The 20,541-nt window shown below is 41.8% G+C and overlaps 1 protein-coding gene across 1 annotated transcript in view; it reads left to right on the top strand.

The window, feature by feature from the left end:
* rab3gap1 (RAB3 GTPase activating protein subunit 1) overlaps positions 1 to 20,541 on the top strand; it is a 110,813-nt gene that overhangs the window by 64,230 nt on the left and 26,042 nt on the right. The window contains exons 19-20 of the mRNA XM_080412633.1: positions 9,730 to 9,957; positions 16,652 to 16,748. Coding sequence (XP_080268759.1) covers positions 9,730 to 9,957; positions 16,652 to 16,748 — 325 coding nt within the window. The remainder of the gene's footprint in view (positions 1 to 9,729; positions 9,958 to 16,651; positions 16,749 to 20,541) is intronic.

The raw sequence follows: 20,541 nt of genomic DNA, 5'->3' as shown, positions 1-20,541 counted from the left end.
AAGTGGTTAATGTATGTTTCGTAATATCATAATGTATATCTGAAAAGTAACTAGTAACTAAAGTTTTCAAGTAATTGTAGTGGAGTAAAAGTACAATATTTGTAGTGGAGTAGAAGTAAAGTATTGGAAATTGGAAATACTCAAGTAAAGTACAAATACCTCAAAATTGTACTTAAGTACAGTACTTAAGTAAATGTACTTAGTTACTTTCCACCACTGCAAACCAGTCCGGTCTTTTTGGCCCGACTGTTCACACTGCACTTGCAAAGTGACCAGATGGGATCTGTCACAGATCTGTGTGTTCAGACTGATTTTAAACAACGTCAACCCAAAGCCGCCCTGCGCCACATTATCTGCTTTGGTTACCGTGGTAACGACATACAGTAGGCGTCATCATGACGTCATGACTTTTAGGACCTTGAGTTGTGAACCTATTTTCTGTGAGATATGTCTTCATATATTGCCTTGTTCCTGTACATTCCTAAACATGCAATACGGGGGAATCGACAAAACGCGCCATGTCATGGTTCATGGTTCATGTCAGCTCTGGTGCAGAGCCGTATACTGTAGGAGCACTTTTGCTAGATTTTGTGAGAGAAATAAGCAGCCAGTTCTATGAAAACAGGCCCAAAATAAGCAACTATAGGCTACATGAGCACTTTTAACCTATTCAGTACATTGGCTATTTGAAAAGAGCCGATCTACAAGCTCGCAAAGCGTCGCATTCGCGACACGTTATCAATCACTGTTGCGTCTCCGTGTAAAAACGCAGAATAAAAAGTGAGAACGCAGAGTACCACGCTACGAGCTTGTAGATCTGCTATTTTTTTTATTATATATATTCTTTTGAAGAAAATGTTTTAACTCAAACTTTGCTTCTGGGGGTCCCTGGAACAATATTTTGAGATGGGGGGGTCTGTGGGTAAATACATATATTATTTTGTTGTTTGGTTGCTACATCAGTGGTGCTCGAACCTTTTCCATGTCAAGGACCACCAAAATTATATGTATTTGGCCACGGACCCCCATCTCAAATTATTTTGTTCCAGGGACCCCCAGAAGCAAAGATTTGAGTCAAAAATGTTTAAAAAATATATATATATTCAAAGATTTGCTCAAATATTTACGATTTGTAAAAAAATATAGCAGATCTTCAAGCTCATGAGCTTGTACAGTAGATCTGCTATTTTTGAATAGCCAAATAAATCTTAAAATGACACAGATGCTTCCTCGGTATTGGATGGATTAAGCACCATAAAGCAGTGGTTTTCAACCTTTTTCATGCCAAGGACCCCTAAATTGATATACATTTGGCCGCGGACCCCCATCTGAAAATGTTTTGTGCCAGGGACCCCCAGAAGCAAAGATTTGAGTTAAAATGTTCGCTTTGAAAAATTATATATATTCAAAGATATGCACACATTTTCATGATTTAAAAAAAAAAAAAGCTCATAGCGCGGCACCGAGTGCCGCGCTATGCGCTTGTATATCTTTGCGCTTGTATATCTTTGTATATATCTGTATATTGTATATCTATTTTTGAATAGCCAATGCTAAGCGGTTAAAATTATTGTGACGCTGTTATTTCGCTGGAGACCCCCAACCACCCCCCCACGGACCACTGGTGGTCCCCGGACCGCTGGTTGAAGACCCCTGCCATAATGCATTCACGCAGCTATGGCTGGAGGTGGTCAACGGGGCCGCTGTGACATCGCACAAAGACGTCCGTCTTAATATTTTGAAGAAATTGAAGGCAAAAATAAGAATGAATTAATTCAAAAATGTTTCCCCAAGGCTGTGGGCGGCTTTGTACCCTTGCTCTCTCCCTCCCTCTCTCCCCCTCTCTCTCTCTCTCTCTCTCAATTCTGTTTCTGTTTGTAATGTATTTGGGTCCCAATGGAAATATTGTGGGACGAGACAGTACTTCCATAATTCCATTCTGCTGCAGGCGGTCCGAAATTAACTGCGGGCAGTCGGGGAAGAAATCATTGCGGGAACGGGCGGGAATGGTGGAAAAAGTACTACATTTTTGTACTCAAGTAAAAGTAGCAATACCACATTATAAAAATACTCTGTTACAAGTAAAAGGCCTGTATTGGCAGGCATCAAAATATACTTAAAGTACCAAAAGTAAAAGTACTAACATGTTTTGAAAATAGCAGATCTACAAGCTCACAATGCATTGTGAGCTTGTAGATTTGCTATTTTCAAATAGCCTATGTATGAAATTGGGCTAAAGTGGTTCATGTATGTTTTATAATGTATATTTGCAAAGTAACTAGTAACTAAAGTTTTCAAATAATTGTAGTGGAGTAAAAGTACAATATTTGCCTCTGAGATGTAGTGGAGTAGAAGTAAAAGTATTAGAAATTGGAAATACTCAAAGTACAAATACCTCAAAATTGTACTTAAGTACAGTACTTGAGTAAATGTACTTAGTTACTTTACACCACTGACGGGCGGGAATGGTCAGAAATCCAAGGGGAGTGGGTGGAAGTGGGACTAAGAAATGAGTTTTGTGCAGGGCTATACATCAGACCATCTTCTTCCTTTTGGAAAAAAAAGTTTTAACCTGCAAATACTGTACCTACTGTACCAAGGCATTTCATCGCTTAATGTTATGTTCATCAATACATTTTATGTCCGAGGCTTTCCGAGTTCTATTTGCCTACACACTTCTCATGTTGCGAGTGTAGAACGCCAGAGAGTGAATCCGAATTCTAAACCTGTACAGTGAAGATGTAGACATTCTGTGTCACAGATTGTTTTGTTTTCATTCGTCCACAACTAACTACACCAGGGGTGATGCAACTTTGATGATGGAGAGCTGAAATCTATAATATATCAGTATTCCGATATTAACCTGCGGGCCGCATTAAGTGAAGGTGGGGGCCGCATGTGGTCCCCGGGTCGCCAGTTGCCCATGTATGAACTACAGTATAGGTTCTGAACACAGGTTTTCTGGACATGCCCTAACAGTGTCATGGTGTCTTTACACAAAATTCTGCTATAACTTAGTCGAGTGTCGAGTGTGTCTCTGTTTCCATCGGAAACAAAAAGCGTGTCACCACGACCGTCCGTTCTTTAGTTATTGGCGGTTGAATATAGCTTGTTCTCCACAAAAACGCAGAAAAAAACAAGAAAGAAGAGAACATTTTATTTTTCTAAATCCTTTAAAGGTTTAATGACATTCATGTTTACACCACATTCAGAGTCTTTGTCCTGGTCCTTCAAACGTGTACAAAAAGTTTTAACTGAAAATTCCACTCCAGTGATTCACTGTAGGTGTTTTTGTCTCACATTTCTAAAGCCTTTTCAACTGCAATGAAAAAAGAAATCTTTGCCTGCGGGTGTCGCTGGTGAGGGATGTTGCCTGTCAATCATCGCCTCTGCTCCGCCCCCCCCAAAGGAAAGGATAGGGGAGGGGAGGGGCGAGGAGGAGAGTGGGTGGGATTAATCGACTGTGACCTCACTGTCGAAGGGCCAAGCTCAGATTACTTTTCAGCCTAATTATTCAGAAAACCCCAGACCACAGAAAATCCACTGAATGTTCAAAGTTCAGATTTTTTGGGTGTAATTGAGGTCATAAAACCCCCAAAAAAACATAAAACATTTAAAAAGTGAAAATGAATGTCATCGAACCTTTAACATTAAATCGGACGAGGCTGCAAATGTATACCTTAAACTGCATTGTTAAATACATTCTAACCTTCTAAAAATGTATCATCTTAACACATTTCATTGATTGTGCCAGGGGGCGTTTATCTTATGTCTTTTAAAGGAGTAGTTCACCCAAAAAAAAACTTAGTTTCTGTCAATCACACACCCCATGAAGCCTTGAATTCATGGAGTTTGTTTTTGTGTTTGTCGCATTCCTAAGCCAATAATTAATAATGATGACCGGCGGAGACTCAGAGATTCCTTTACTGACTGATGACCCAATTGTAATTGATAGAAAATAATACATTTTTGGGGGTTGAACTACTCCTTTAAAACAGTCAGAAGTTCTCTGGCATTAGCAAGCAGTGTGTCATGTGGACCTGTCCACTGGTAGCTTATCCATTTATCATAAGAATCCTGTTCCACTGTAAACCAGGCCATACTCTCTCCAGCTTTTTTCTGCTGAGTGGAATTCTATCTGCAGAGATTTAAAGTTGAGGGCACAGTTAGCGGGCTATTCCGGAGGGAATTAAAACCCCGCCCCTATTCCCCCCCCCCCCCTCCAACCAGAGTTGACAAATGGCATCCACCTGAAATGTTAAGGGGGGGCGGGGCACAGACAACTTGTGCTGTCGCATTACGGTTGCCCTGCTTTTTAACTGCCCCACTAAATGCTCTACTTTTGAGTATTTTCTGCGTCGCTTCCTGCTCACAGAGCGACCGAGTTCAATAAGGGGAAGAAAAAAAAAAGAATTGAAGAGTTTTGACACAGGAAGGTAAAGTGTGGATCCTGTCTGTGTACTCAGGTACTGCGGTAAATGGGGCCTCCTTAACTCATTAAGACCGGAGAATGCATCTGTGTCATTTTAAGATTTCTTTGGCTATTTAAATAGCAGATATACAAGCTCATAGCGCGGCACCGAGTGCCGTGCTATGAGCTTGTAGATTTGCTTTTTTTATTTTTATCGTGGAAAATGTGTGCAAATCTTTGAATATATATATATATATATATTTTTAAAGGAAACATTTGTATCTCAAATCTTTGCTTCTGGGGATTCTACAAATGTCTTCTAAATCCTAACAGTTTTTTGGAAAACTTATGTTGCTAGTGGTTCTCAAACTTTTTTTCATGTCAAGGACCCCCAAAATTATATGTATTTGGCCACGGACCCCCATCTCAAAATATGTTGTTCCAGGGACCCCCCAGAAGCAAAGATTTCAGTTAAAAATGTTAAGTTTTCACAATTTTTCAAAAAATACAAGCTTGTAGATCTGCTATTTTTTAATACAGCCAAATAAATCTTAAAATGACACGGGCGCGTTCCCGGCCTCAATGGATTAAGCTGGGAGAATGGCCTCTAAATTTAGCGGCGGAACGGGGCCTGTAATTGTGCTTAGCCAAGCATAATCTGGCATTTTGGCTTTAATTACCAGCTCCCTCCGGGCACAAAGCAGTCACAGGATGCCTATGATGAATGGTGTGATTTAGGAATATGACAGCCAGCCCCAGCATTCTGGATGATCCACCAAGCCCCTTGGTTTACACCTAGTAAGACACGTCGCCTGTCAGGCAGAAACCTCTTATCTCCTCTTTAACTTTTTTTGTGTTTTCTTTCCGTAAATTAACGCCCGCAAGCTCGAAACGCGGCGCGGAAGAGCTTGCAGATCTGCTACTTTTGCAGCGGTGTAAAGTAACTAAGTACATGTACTCAAGTACGGTACTTCAGTACAATTTTGAGGTATTTTTACTTGACTGATGGAGTATTTCCAATTTTCCGTACTTTTACTTCTACTCCACTACATCTCAATGGCAAAAATGTTACTTTAACTACAATTATCTGAAAACTAGTTACTTTGCAATTATCAATTATTATTTTATAAAACATACATTAACCACTTTAGCCCTATTTTATACATAGGCTATTTGAAAATATCCGATCTACAAGCTCACAACGCGTCGCGTTGTGAGCTTGTAGATCCACTATTTTCAAACATTTTAGTACATTTACTTTTGGTACTTTAAGTACATTTTAATAGCAATACTTTTACTCAAGTACATTTTTAATTCCGGACTTTTACTTGTAACAGAGTATTTCTATATTGCAGTATTGATACCTTTACTTAAGTAAAATATCCGAGTATTTTTTCCACCACTGTACTTTCTTTTTATTTGAATTACGAAAAGTTACGGTTTTGGACACATGAGGTTTCCTCACGACAGAGACACGTAGGGCTACTAACACGCTGCCCAACGAGCGCGCACACACACACACACACACACACACACACACACACACACACACACACACTCAACAGGCTTGCATGCATGCAATGCAGACCGACAGACACAACGCATGTAGCAGCACCTCCTCCTGAAGGGGGAGGACATGAGGAGGAGCAGCAGCAGCCCCAGCTCTCTCCCCCTGGGGCTACAGTCTCCACAACGCTGGGTTTAGACCCTGTCATCAATCGCTCCCCAGCAGCCAACTGTCTCTCTCTGTTCCCCCCCATTCCCCCCTCTGCTCGCTCGCCCGCCCCGGCCTCCCTCCCCCCTCCCCAAACTCCACTCCTCATTAACCCATTAAGACCGGGAACGCATCTGTGTCATTTAGTTAGATCTCTTTGGGCTATTCAAAAATAGCAGATATACAAGCTCACCGAGTGCCGCGCTACGAGCTCGTAGATCTGCTATTTTTGAAAAATCGTGAAAAGTTGTGCAAAGGTTTGAATATATATATATATATTATTTTTTTTAAGCAATTTTTTTTACTCAAATCTTTGCTTCTGGGGGTCCATAGAACAACATATTTTGAGATGGGTGTCCAAATACATACAATTTTGGGGGTCCTTGACATGAAAAAGTTTGACAACCACTGATATCATAGCAACATACACGTTTTTCCCCCCAAAAAACTGTTAGGATTTAGAAGACATTTGCAGAACCCCCAGAAGCAAAGATTTGAGTTACAAATGTTCGCTTTAAAAATCTATATATATTCAAATATTTTTCAAAAATAGCAGATCTGCAAGCTCATAGTGCGGCACTCGGTGCCGCACTATGAGCTTGTATATCTGAAAGAAATCCAAAGAAATCTAAAAATGACACAAATGCGTTCCCGGTCTTAAAGGGTTAATTATCCCACGGGAGAGTGAGGAAAAGTTCCAGAAATACACACACACACGCTCGCACACGCACACACGCACACGCACACGCACACGCACACACACACACACACGGAGAGAGAGAACATCATGCAGCGTGTAAAGGTCAAACACTAGTAAAAGTTCTACTGGATGGATGTGTCAGGTGGGCTCGCTTCCAAAGAAGGAGGCAGGGGGCCCACCACCCCCCTATGGCCTGTCTCCCCCCATGGCCTGTCCCCCCCCCCCTCCCCCATGGCCTGTCTCCCCTCTTCTTGATGGTGACACAGTGGTTGGGGGGGGGGGGGCGGGGGGGACAGAGGCAGATCAATGACGTCTTTCTTGGTGCCTTATTTATTTCTACTTGGTGTTTTTTTGGTGACACCGGCGCACAGCTGAGTATGAATCAGGCTTTAGCCAGTGATTCATTCAGCTGTCAGAGGACTGAATGAATGGTGGTGCTGGTGGTGTAGCTTTTACTATTAAGACACACAGTGCACAGGTGTATGATACCCTTATACCATGGAGCAAATGCTTGGACTTTCATCTTGTGCTTTCTTAATCACATTCAATCCGGGGACGCATCTCTGTCATTTTAGATTTCTTTGGCTATTCAAAAATAGCAGATATACAAGCTCATAGCTTGAGCTTGTATATCGGCTATTTTTGAAAAATCTTGAAAATCTGTGCAAATCTTTGAATATATATATTTTTAAACCAAACATTTATAACTCAAATCTTTGCTTCTGGGGGGTCCCTGGAACAACATATTTTACAAATGTTCGCTTTAAAAAATATATATTTAAAGATTTGCACAAATGTTCATGATTTAAAAAAAAAATCTGATCTACAAGCTCATTATAAAGAAAACATCACATGGACGCACCTGGGACGTATCATCAGTGTTGTAGCCTGGGGTCAACGGGTGTTTCAGGTCTCGCAACAACATACACCCTCGCCCAGGTGACCCAGCCGGGTTGATCAAGCCCCGACTTACATCCCAGTAGCGACCCACGGTCAGTCCTCTTAGGGAACGACAGGGCCACTCAGTCCGCTTCTCCGGAACTACTACTCTGCCGGGACTGGGGGAGAGAGTGGCACGTGAAGGGACTAGGCTCTCTGGGTTGTCTCCTGGCCGGGCTCCTCCTTCGTCTCACCAGGTCCAGGACCTGAGCGCTGTACCAGATCCGTTGCACCACCCCGATCCAAACATTTCATTCTGGCGTGATGGTTCCTTGGGCCGTGGTGGTACTGCAGGCTCCACTTGCGACTTGCTTGAATGGCCCTCCTAAAGGCCTCACCGTGGATTTGTTGGGCTTCTTCCTCACGGAAGACACCGTTGCACCACCCCGATCATCTACAAGCTCATATACAAGCTCATTCAAAAATAGCAGATATAAAAGCTTGTATATCTGCTATTTTTGAATAGCCAAATATCTAAAATTACACAGATGCGTTCCTGGGTTGAATTGGTTAAACCTCCATGCTCTCCTTCATTGTTCTCAGTTTATAACGTAATATTTTATTATGTGTTGTTGTGCATTAGTTGTTTTTTCTTGTATATGTTTTGCTATATGCTGCGCAGCACTTTGGTCAACCTTGGTTGTTTTTAAACGTGCTTTATAAATTAAATCGACTTGACGTATACCAGGGTGTGTGGTATATACCCTTATCACTGTAGTGGCACTACAGGGTTCATGTGGTTAATGGAATGGAACAGGCATCCGGGCTCTGCAGGATGTTGACCCTGTGATGTCCAGCTAGGAGTCCAGCTCTGCTGTAGGCTGGGGTCTGCCATAGTGAGTGATCGGGTGACCTACTGAATACTCTCCCTCACATTAATCAGTTCCCTCATTTAGGTTTAGCTCTGAGCCCAGTAATATATAACTCACAGAGATAGCAGTGTTTCATAGTAAAGCTCACATTCATTATTTGGTGAATTGAGGGCTGCATCTATAATTTGCTTACTGATTATTCTATTGATTGCTTTTTCGGTAACTGCTAGTTAACTAATTAAGCCATATTCTATACTTCGACGTACTGAGGTGTCATGCGAAAATAGACGATCTATAATCACGTTGCAAGGGGTGAGCTTGTAGGCTATTTTTGCTGTTTTTGAAAATGGTGGGGCATTTTGTGGTGAATTTTAAGGCATTTGGTTCTATAATGACAAGAAAAAAATCCATCTGTATAGGAGTAATAAAACGGCCTCCTGGTGGCGCTATAATAGGCCAATGTGAAACGGGTGGCATGTCTTCCTTGGCGTAGTGGCAATGTGCGTGCAAAGTTTCACGGCAATCAGACGCGTTCATGATTTGAGGCATTTTGTTCAAAACGAGGCACTCCTGTAATTAACCTTTGGAAGCCAATCTTAACCAATCAGGATGGAAAATGATTTATGTATGTGTGTGTATGTATATATATATATATATATATATATATATATATATATATATATATATATATATATATATATATATATATATATATATATATATATATATATATATATATATATATATATATATATATATATATAGTAGAAATAGTACATAAAGTAGCACATTTACTCACACTGCGTATTCAATGTAGGTATTTTTTCCCATCAATTCCTTGATAAATGCAAAAATATTATATACTTTATATCAAAAACACTAGTTCTCGATTATTCCATTAATAGCAAAAGTAATGATTGGAATAGTCGCTAAGAAAATATTCTATAGTTGCAGTCCTATCAATGCAACGAACCAACAACACAATATATAGCTCTGCATTAGAAACTGGAAACATTTCCCAGTGATTCTGTGTTCTTGCCATTGAGTCAGAGAAACCTTGACCTCCATGTGTTCTCCTCTGTCCTCCTCTTGACCTCCTGTGTTCTCCTGTGTCCTCTTCTTGACCTCCTGTGTTCTCCTTTGCCCCCTGCAGGCGGCCAACCCCGGCTGCGTCCTGGAGGACTTTGTGCGCTGGTACTCCCCCAGGGACTACGTGGAGGAGGAGGTTGTGGACGAGAAGGGCGAGGCGGTGGTGAAGGGCGAGCTCAGCGCCAGGATGAAGATCCCCAGGAACATGTGGGTGGAGGCCTGGGAGACGGCCCGGGCCGTGCCGGCGCGCCGCCAGAGGCGCCTGTTCGACGACACCAAGGAGGCAGAGAAGGTGGGCTGGGACTTAGACTTAGACCAGTGGTTCTCATAGAGTTAGACTTAAACAAGTGGTTCTCTGGACTTAGACTTAGATCAGTGGTTCTCATAGAGTTAGACTTAAAACAAGTGGTTCTCTGGAGTTAGACTTAGATCAGTGGTTCTCTTCTCTTGGACTTAGACTTAGACCAGTGGTTCTCATAGAGTTAGACTTAGACCAGTGGTTCTCTTCTCTTGGAGTTAGACTTAGACCAGTGGTTCTCTTCTCTCGGAGTTAGACTTAGACCAGTGGTTCTCATAGAGTTAGACTTAGACCAGTGGTTCTCATAGAGTTAGACTTAGACCAGTGGTTCTCATAGAGTTAGACTTAGACCAGTGGTTCTCATAGAGTTAGACTTAGACCAGTGGTTCTCATAGAGTTAGACTTAGACCAGTGGTTCTCATAGAGTTAGACTTAGACCAGTGGTTCTCATAGAGTTAGACTTAGACCAGTGGTTCTCATAGAGTTAGACTTAGACCAGTGGTTCTCTTCTCTTGGACTTAGACTTAGACCTAGACCAGTGGTTCTCTTCTCTTGGAGTTAGACTTAGACCAGTGGTTCTCTTCTCTTGGACTTAGACTTAGACCTAGACCAGTGGTTCTCTTCTCTTGGACTTAGACTTAGACCAGTGGTTCTCTTCTCTTGGACTTAGACTTAGACCAGTGGTTCTCTTCTCTTGGACTTAGACTTAGACCAGTGGTTCTCTTCTCATAGAGTTAGACTTAGACCAGTGGTTCTCTTCTCTTGGAGTTAGACTTAGACCAGTGGTTCTCATAGAGTTAGACTTAGACCAGTGGTTCTCTAGTAGACGTAAGGCCAGTCCACACCAATGCAACTCCTTGCAACATGCAAATAATTTACTTGGTTGCAACTACTTTCAACCATTATCCCCAATGGCAGTTGCAAGGAGTTGCATTGGTGTGAACAGGCCTTAAAACTGTTTTGTTGCAAGGAGTTGCGACTAGCTGCATTGGTGTGCCTTTAGACCAGTGGTTCTGTTGGAGTTTGTGACTATTTTGCCCGGGGCGCTACATTGCCTTGCGCCGGGCCTAAAATAGCATGTTTCACTCAAAAATACATAGTAAAACACAGGAAAACAGGGAATTTTTCCTCCGTTATTATTTTAACAGGGAAGTGAATGGAGCAGTAAATCTTTGGATCGCGTTATCTCCTGGTTCCTTTGTGAAAAAAATAATTTAAAAAATATATGTTTTTCTTTCATTTTTTTTCTTTTTTCTGAAGAGACGTCAAAAGACGTCATTGGCTGTGTGGGCTTACTAAAAACAGCCGTCAAAAGACGTCATTGGCAGGGAATTAGTTAACAAACTGGGGGGCTTTGAATTTAAAAGTTTTTAGCACAAAACTTCTCAAAATGTCAAAGACCCCTAGATTTATATGTATTTCAGGATCTCATCTGAAAATATTTTGTGCCTTGGAAATGATTTGTGTTTTTTTTCTTTTTTCACAAAATAGCAAACTTGAAAATAGCAGGCTCAAAACAAGCTCAAAACGCCTTGCATCACGACGTGTCCAGGACCCCCTGGAACCCCCTCAAGGACCCCTGGGGGTCCCCAGACCCCACTTTGAGAACCACTGACATAGACCATGAACATTTAAGCCCCCCCCCCCCCCCCCCCCTGGCCCCAGGCCTAAGCACTTGTGTCCGAAGACCTTAACCATATGAACCCCAGCATCTCTACTCTGGACATAATAGGTGGACATTCAGTGAAAATAGAACATCTGCAAGCTCACAACGTGTCGCATTTTTCACCCAACGTTCCCCCCGGAATAGCGATGCTTGGAAATGGATGTGGCTAAGCTGTTGGCCATTCTCCTCTGCTCTCTGTTCTGCATCATGGCCGCATTAGCTCTTAGCATTATTATCCATGATTAAGAAGTACTTTAAATCAATTTGATTTGAGAGGATTTGAGCCTGACTTACCCCCCCGAGGCCATCGGTTCCAGCCAGATCTGCTCGGCTTTTGTGTGTAAAATGCCATGTTTGCTTGTGCTGGGAGTTATGGGGCTTCCACTGGAGAAAACATTCATTAACCCATTAAGACCGGGAACGCATCTGTGTAATTTTTTTATTTCTTTAGCTATTCAAAAAATAGCAGATCTACAAGATCTGCTATTTTAGAAATATCTTCAACATTTGTGCAAATCTTTGAATATATATATATTTTTAAAGGGAACATTTGTAACTCAAATCTTTGCTTCTGGAAAACAAAATATGTTGAGATGGGGGTCCGCGGCCAAATACATATAATTTTGGGGGTCCTTGACATGAAAAAGTTTGAGAACCACTGATATAGCAACATACGTTTGGATTTACAAGACATTTGTAGAATCCCAAGAAGCAAAGATTTGAGTTAGAAACGCTTTAAATAATTATATATTCAAAGATTTGCAAACATTTTCATGAAAAAAAAAAAGAGCAGATCTACAAGCTCGTAGCGCGGCACTCTGCCGCGCTACGAGCTTGTATATCTGCTATTTTTGAATAGCCAAAAGAAATCTAAAATGACACAGATGCGTTCCCGGTACCAATGAATTAAGCATTCAGTTGGAGAGCTGGGCTTACTGGGAGGGAGCCAACAAGAAGACTGTTGGATGACACGGAGCACCAGACTGAGAATGCTGGCTATAGGAGAAGGGAAGGAGTTGTTTTGTTGGTTTGAGGAACATCCAGTAGACTGTTGAGACTGGTAAACGGCCACGGCTGTGGTATCACAGCTTAACCCATTAAGACCGGGGAACGCATCCGTGTCATTTTCAGATTTCTTTGGCTATTCATACAATTGCAGATCTACAAGCTCATAGCACGGCACCGAGTGCCACGCTATGAGCTTGTAGATCTGCTATTGGTTTTGTTTTTTAACGTGACAATTTGCGCAAATCTTTGAATATGTCTTTTTTTTTTACTCAAATCTTTGCTTCTGGGGATTCTACAAATAAATCCTAACAGTTTTTTGAAAAAAAACTTATGTTGCTATCATCAGTGGTTCCCAAACTTTCATGTCAGGGAGGCCATGGACCCCCATCTCAAAATATTTTGTTCCAGGGACCCCCAGAAGTTGTAACAGAGTTAAAAACATTCGCTTAAAAAAATGCTATTTTCGAATAGCGAAAGAAATCTTAAAATTACTCGGATGCGTTCCCGGTCTTAAAGGGTTAAGGGGGGGTTTCCTGTTGACGCACAGGAAGCTAAAAAGGTAGGCTAACCCGAGGCTACTCAACTTGTTTAGGAGGGCGGGGGGGGTGACTGTTCATGATGTCTAATACAGGCTTACGTATTTCATTGTGTTTTAGGAAGCAGGCTTCATGTGTCGTAAAGACATACATCATTCGAGGTGTTTTAAAAAGCATGGCTGAATGTCTAGGAAAGATTGACTTCTTTCTAGGTGTTTTAAAACGCAGACTGCATGTCTAGTAGCCTACAGACTTACATATTTTGAGGTGTTCTAAAAAAACAGGCTGCATCTAGCGCAGACTTAAATCTTTCAATGCGTTTTAGAAAGCAGCTTCCATATCTAGTAAAGACACACATCATTCTAGGTGTTTTAGAAAGCAGGCTGCATGTCTAGTACAGGCTTACATCTTTCCAGCAGGCTGCATTATGGTGCTCTTTGCAGGGGTGTTGAGAAACTAGAAAAGGTCTCTTTTTGAACAGTGGAGCCGTGTCTGGGTGGCTGACTGGGCTGTTGGACTTAAAGGCCTGAGCCATAAGCCTCCCGATGCTTAACGTTTCAAACAAATTCAACTCTTCCCTTCTCGAGTCCTCAATCCTTTGCTTTTTTTCTCCTTTGTCCCGCGTCGAAACACAGTGGAAGAAGACAGTGGTGCCTTTTTTTCCTAGCAGTTCAAAAGGCTCCCTCCTTTAACCCCTTCAATCCGGGAATGCATCTGAGTCATTTATAGATTTCTTTGGCTATTCAAAAATAGCAGATATACAGTGCCGCGCTATGAGCTTGTAGATCTGCTATTTTTGGAAAATATTGAATATATTGAATATATATATTTTAAAGAGAACATTTTTTACTCAAATCTTTGCTTCTGGGGATTCTACATATGTCTTCTAAACGTATGTTGCTATAATATCAGTGGTTCTCAAACTTGTTTTCATGTCAAGGACCCCCAAAATTATACGTATTTGGCAGCCAAAATATTTTGTTCCAGGGACCCCCAGAAGCAAATATTGGAGTTAAAAATGTTCGCTTAAAAAAAAAAAAATGTATTCAAAGATTTGCAATTTTTTTTACGATTTAAATTTTGTTTTTGCAGATCTACAAGCTCGTAGAGTGCCGCGCTATGAGCTTGTATATCTGCTATTTTTTGAAAAGCCAAAGAAATCATGAAAATGACACGGATGCGGTCCCGGTCTTAACGGGTTAAGTGTGAAAGCAACATATTAAAGTTACAGCATGAACCTGCACTCTCTCTCTCTCTCTCCTCCTCCCTGCTTATACTGGCAGTAAACTGCTGATATGGCCCAGCGCCCAGGTGCCACCGCAATCTGCCCGGCTCGGCGGCCCTGTTTCAGCCTATCGCGGTGCAGCGAGCTGCGTTAAGTGGGTCAGAACACAAGGTGTCCCTGACAAGGGTCCCTGCACCCCCCCCCACCCCCCCCTGCCCGCCCACTCCCCACTCTGAGAGCCACCCCCCGCCTCCCCTCTTGGCGAGTTTAAACAGAGTTCAGGGGGACCTTGGCCAGCCTTGAAAGTCACCATCCCCACTCTACCACTACTACTACACCCATGCAGCCTCGTCCTTCAGCCGTCTGCCAGCCCACGCCACACAGCCCCCCCTCTCTTTGGGGAAACTCCAGGTGCAGGATTTAGTTTGGAATTAATTTGCTTGGTTTAACCCATTAAGACCGGGGGAACGCATCCTGTGTGTCATTTTAAGATTTCTTTGGCTATTCAAAAATAGCAGATATACAAGCTCATTTAGAAAAATCTTGAAAATGTGTGCAATTCTTTGATATATATACATTTTTAACTAAATTTCCCTGGTCCCTGGAACAAAATATTTTTAGATGGCGGTCCGCGGCCAAAAAAAGTTTGAGAACCACTGATGATTATTGCAACAGAATTTTTTTTCTCCAAAAAAAAAACTGTTAGGATTTAGAAGACATTTGTAGAAACCCCCAGAAGCAAAGATTTGAGTTAAAAATGTTTGCTTTAAAAAACATATTTAATATTCAAAGATCGAAAGATTCTAAACAAAAATAGCAGATCTACAAGCTCGTAGGCTACGAGCTTGTATATCTGCTATTTTTGAATAGCCCAAAGTATAAAATAATAGTTCTAGCAAAAACAAAATCTAAAATGACACTGTACTGTATGCGTTCCCGGATTGAATGAGTTAATTTTTCCTCCTTTCCCCCCCTGCCCCCCCCCCCTCCCCTTCCCCTTTCCTGCTCCAGTAAGTTATCCTGGGAGATGACTGAAGTGCTCATATATTCACGCTCGCTCTGATTGCAGTCAAGTTCACCGTGTACAGCTATAGGGGGAGGTCACCTGGCAACAGGAGTGTGTTTCTTTTTTTCCACTGTGTTACTGCGTTGTGTGTGTGTGTGTGTGAGAGTGTTTTCTTCTGGCCTCTCTGTGAGGAGAAGAAGAAGAAGTGCCTGGAGGGGGTTTTAGCCGGTTATTAGGGGACGGTGGAATCAGATCAGGCGCCCCCTCCAAAAAAAAATCTCATCATCCACCTACCCCCCCCCCCCCTCCTACAATAACAAATGACCCTCCACACTTCTCCTTCGTATAAAGAGGCCCCCCATTAAAATGCAGCTCAGCCCCTGCTTTTGGCTTACAATTGCGTCTATGCAGTGTGCGGGGCCCCCATAACTCAAAAAGGGGAAAAAAAGAAAGAAAATAGAGTGAATGAACCACTTACTCAAAAGAACAATGCCTTTTGAAATGTCAAGTACCTTGCATGGGGTTCATGACAGCTTCTGCAATCATAATAGGTGTAAGAGAGAGGAAGGGGGGAGGTAGGGGGGGGGCAGACGGAGGAAAAAAGGGAAAATGCTGTACTGTACGTTTTTTGGGGTCTTATAGCTAGGGATGTCCGATATTATCGCCCTCCCGATATTAGCATAACATTTTTATATCGGAAAATGTCGGTATCGGTTTTTGAAAAAAAAAAAAACCTGTATGGTGTGTGTGATATAAAATGTGAGCTTACCATAATCACAGTAAACCTTAATCATATTCCATCATATTCAAGGGCTTTAGCGGAGAAATGAGACTTCAAATTCGAGCACTGCAGAGGGCAGTTTGCCTGTGTCCAGCTGACGCTCGTTGATGCTCGTTAATGTCATAGGCATCAAATCCATTATGACTTTTGCACTGTCAAATAGGCCAACATCTAATCTAAGATTAGTGGGACTCATTCAAATGACCACCAGTGAGTCACTTCATTGAAAACCAACATCACTGTATTATATTTGATGTATTATATTGATATTATAACTTTTTTATTTTATTAGATATGTGATGTTGTTACCTGACAATTAGTTGACTTTTGCCGCATATATCGGTATTGGTTGGTATCGGAAATTGGGAGTTGGACAATATCGGATATCGGTAAAACAGTCAATATCAAACATCCCTATTTTTTTTGTCTTATAGCTCTAGCTCTAGTTTGTTTTGCTCTTCCTCAGGTTCTGCACTACTTGGCCGTTCAGAAACCAGCAGATCTGACCCGCCATCTACTGCCCTGCATCCTCCATGCTGGCATCCTCAAAGTGAAGGAGGAGGGTGAGTGTGAGGGTGCAGAGGGCACTCAAGAGCTCTCCCTGTATCTACATGGCATTGTTTTACTATTAGCAATGTTATAACTGCACACATACAGCATCCAACGCATCATTTTAGATTTATTTGGCTATTCAAAAATCTACAAGCTCATAGTGCGGCACTCGGTGCCGCACTTTGAGCTTGTAGATCTGCTATTTTTGAAAAATCTTGAACATTTGTGCAAATCTTTGAATATATATATATTATTTTTTTAACGCGAACATTTGTAACTCAAATCTTTGCTTCTGGGGGGTCCGTGGAACGCAACATTTTGAGATGGGGGTCCGCAGCCAAATACGTATCTAAAAAATGTTTTCTAAATCCTAACAGTATGTTGCTATATCAGTGGTGCTCCAACTTTTCCATATCAAGGACCACCCAAAAAGATATGTTCTTGGCCGCGGACCCCCATCTCAAACTATGTTGTTCCAGGGACCCCCAGAAGTACAGATCGGAGTTAAAGATGTTCGCTTTAAAACATATATATATTTAAAGATTTGCAAAAAATATATATATTTTTCAAAAAATTGCAGCGTGAGCTTGTATATCTGCTATTTTTTAATAGCCAAAAAAATCTTAAAATGACACAGATGTGTTCCCGGTCTTAATGGGTTAAAGACACCCTGACATGGCCAGAAGTCATCATATTTGATTCTACACTAAACACATCACGTCGTTCCTGTTAAAACCGGCAGCTAGGGCGGGGACGTATCACAGCTATTTGATTGGCGTTTACAGTAGCCAATGGGACGGGGTTATCTGTGACGGTGACAGCCTGCTATCCACTGGAGATGAAGACACTGTGGGCTGTAGGAAGGAAAAATATTTAAACCAGCAGCTGTATAGATGTAATATGAATCAATACTGAAACAACTGCGTGACCTATTTATCTGGCTAATATGAATGGTTTGTTTTAGAGCTGTGAGAGTCCCGCAATGCGTTTCTATCCGTTTCTTCCCCCACCGCGCCTGTCTGTTCCCAGCTGGCACCGCCCGGTCCGCTATGCAGAGCTCTGGGCCTGGCCAGACCAGCTGTGTGTTACTGTGTGCAGTGGTGGAAAAAGTACATTTTTTTACCTTAAATAAAAGTATCAATACTGCAATATAGAAATACTCCGTTACAAGTAAAAGTCCGGAATTCAAAATGTACTTTAGTAAAAGTACAAAAGTATTGGCATCTAAATGTACTTAAAGTACCAAAAGTAAAAGTACTCATTATGCAGAATGTCCCATTTCAAGTTTTCAAATGCATAAAAAATCTTTTGAAAATATCAGATCTACAAGCTCACAAGGTGTCGCATCGCGAGCTTGTAGATCTGCTATTTTCAAATGGCTGAAATGTATATAGGGCTGAAAAGTGGGTAATGTACGTTTTGTAATAATAATCCAAATCTACAAAGTAACTAGTAACTAACGTTTTCAAATAATTGTAGTGAGTGTGACGTTTTATTAAAGACGTGGTTTCAGTGACCCCCCCCCTAAAACATAATCATCAGGTATTATGGTTATACTAGGAGGAAGATTTTTTTCAAAAAAGTGTACAGAAAGTGTTTTTTATGTGGACACGCCTCCAGTTCATTAATTATACCTGGTTCTCACCTTAGCACCTCCTCCACCACCTTAGCACCACCCACCTGTCCTAGTCCCTCCTCCTCCTCATGCCCACACCTGTTGTGTTATGATAATGAGGGGGAGGGTATAATTTTACTGTGTCATTAAAGTGCTGTTTTTCTATTGACACGTTTGACCCTCAAGGTTTCAGCCTCCAGGAAGAAACTCAAAATAGTCAGAGAAGACATAAAACACCATAAAAACACCACCAGGGGACTTAATGAAGTTCTATCAACCTCATAGACACATGAAAAACAGAAAAAGTGCAAAACCATGGCACCACCTCTTTAACACATTTTGCTGGGGACCCCCTGGTATCCCCCCAAGGACCCCTGGGGGTCCCCGGACCCCACTTTCAGAAACAATGGTCTAGGACTCTCCAAAATCTGGATAGGCATCTTACCCAAAATTCTTCCATCGGTCTGGTTCTAATTAGAATGTCTGTTAAATCTACCTGCTGTTCAGTGCATCAGGAGACCAGAGCCCATGAAGTAGCCAGCATTTGTCTTCTCTGTGGCTGTTTTTGAAAAACAGGCCCACAGCCATAAGGTGTCCTCTCTCTCAGATGGACATATGAACGGCTCAGTGGTGGAAAAAGTACGATTTTTTTTTTACTTGGGTAAAAGTATTGATACTGCAATGGAGAAATACTCTGTTACAAGTAAAAGTCCGGAAGTCAAAATGTACTCGTAAAAGTACAAAAGTATGGGTATAAAAATTTACTTCAAGTAACAAAAGTAGAAAGTTTTAAAAAAAAGCAAGTAAGAAATATTCAAAATGTTCCAAATATTTTCGATATTTTTTTAAAACTTTCAAAAATACTAGATGTACTTGCAAGCGCGGCACAAAGTGACGCGCTGTGAGCTTGTACATCGGCTATTTTTGAATAGCCAACATGTAAAGGGATAAAGTGGTTAAAATGATTGTGATGCTATGTGAACTACTTTTGCTGGGGAACCCCTGCCCCCCAAGGACCCCTGGGGGTCCCCGGACCCCACTTTGAGAACCACTGTTTTACATTATCCGTGATCTTATTTGAAAAGTATGCTCTAGTCTACTCCATATTAATACTGTAACTTATAAGCTGGGTGCAGAATCCTACAGAAAATGCACTATAAACAAAGTCCAGCAAATAACTCCCAATGATAGCATTTTGGTATTGCCCTAATAAGTACCAAGCATACGTAAAAGAAAATCCAATCATAATAACGCAGACGCTGTAATTTGAAGTTTAAGCAAGTCAGCACTATTGACTTTTTTTTATTAAGGAAACCCGTCCACAGCAGCTAGCTGTATCAAAGTAACAGGAGCAGATCAGTGTGAACGTTGTCACAGTGACAGAAGTCACTTGAAGTTAACTGTGTCCTATTCAGGGCAGGAATTTCAGGGAGGCCACGAAGGCCATGGCCGATTGGCCTTGTGCCCCCCCTTGTGCGCCACAGTGGCCTTAATGCCCCAGCTGACTGTACCACTTTCTCCTCTGTCTCTTTCTTGTCAATATGTAGACACCAGTGTCTCTTACTTGTCATGTAGACACCAGTGTCTCTATCTCGTCATGTAGACACCAGTGTTGCTTTCTGGTCAATATGTAGACACCAGTGTCTCTTACTTGTCATGTAGACACCAGTGTCTCTATCTCGTCATGTAGACACCAGTGTCTCTTTCTGGTCAATATGACACCAGTGTCTCTTACTTGTCATGTAGACACCAGTGTCTCTTTCTGGTCAATATGACACCAGTGTCTCTTACTTGTCATGTAGACACCAGTGTCTCTTACTTGTCATGTAGACACCAGTGTCTCTATCTCGTCATGTAGACACCAGTGTCTCTTTCTGGTCAATATGACACCAGTGTCTCTATCTCGTCATGTAGACACCAGTGTCTCTTACTTGTCATGTAGACACCAGTGTCTCTTTCTTGTCATGTAGACACCAGTGTCTCTATCTCGTCATGTAGACACCAGTGTCTCTTTCTGGTCAATATGACACCATTGTCTCTTACTTGTCATGTAGACACCAGTGTCTCTTACTTGTCATGTAGACACCAGTGTCTCTATCTCGTCATGTAGACACCAGTGTCTCTTTCTGGTCAATATGACACCAGTGTCTCTATCTCGTCATGTAGACACCAGTGTCTCTATCTCGTCA

Source organism: Gymnoscopelus braueri (genome assembly GCF_963280865.1).
Source record: "Gymnoscopelus braueri genome assembly, chromosome: 18".
NCBI classification, from domain to species: domain Eukaryota; kingdom Metazoa; phylum Chordata; class Actinopteri; order Myctophiformes; family Myctophidae; genus Gymnoscopelus; species Gymnoscopelus braueri.
This window is presented reverse-complemented; position numbering and strand designations above follow the sequence as displayed.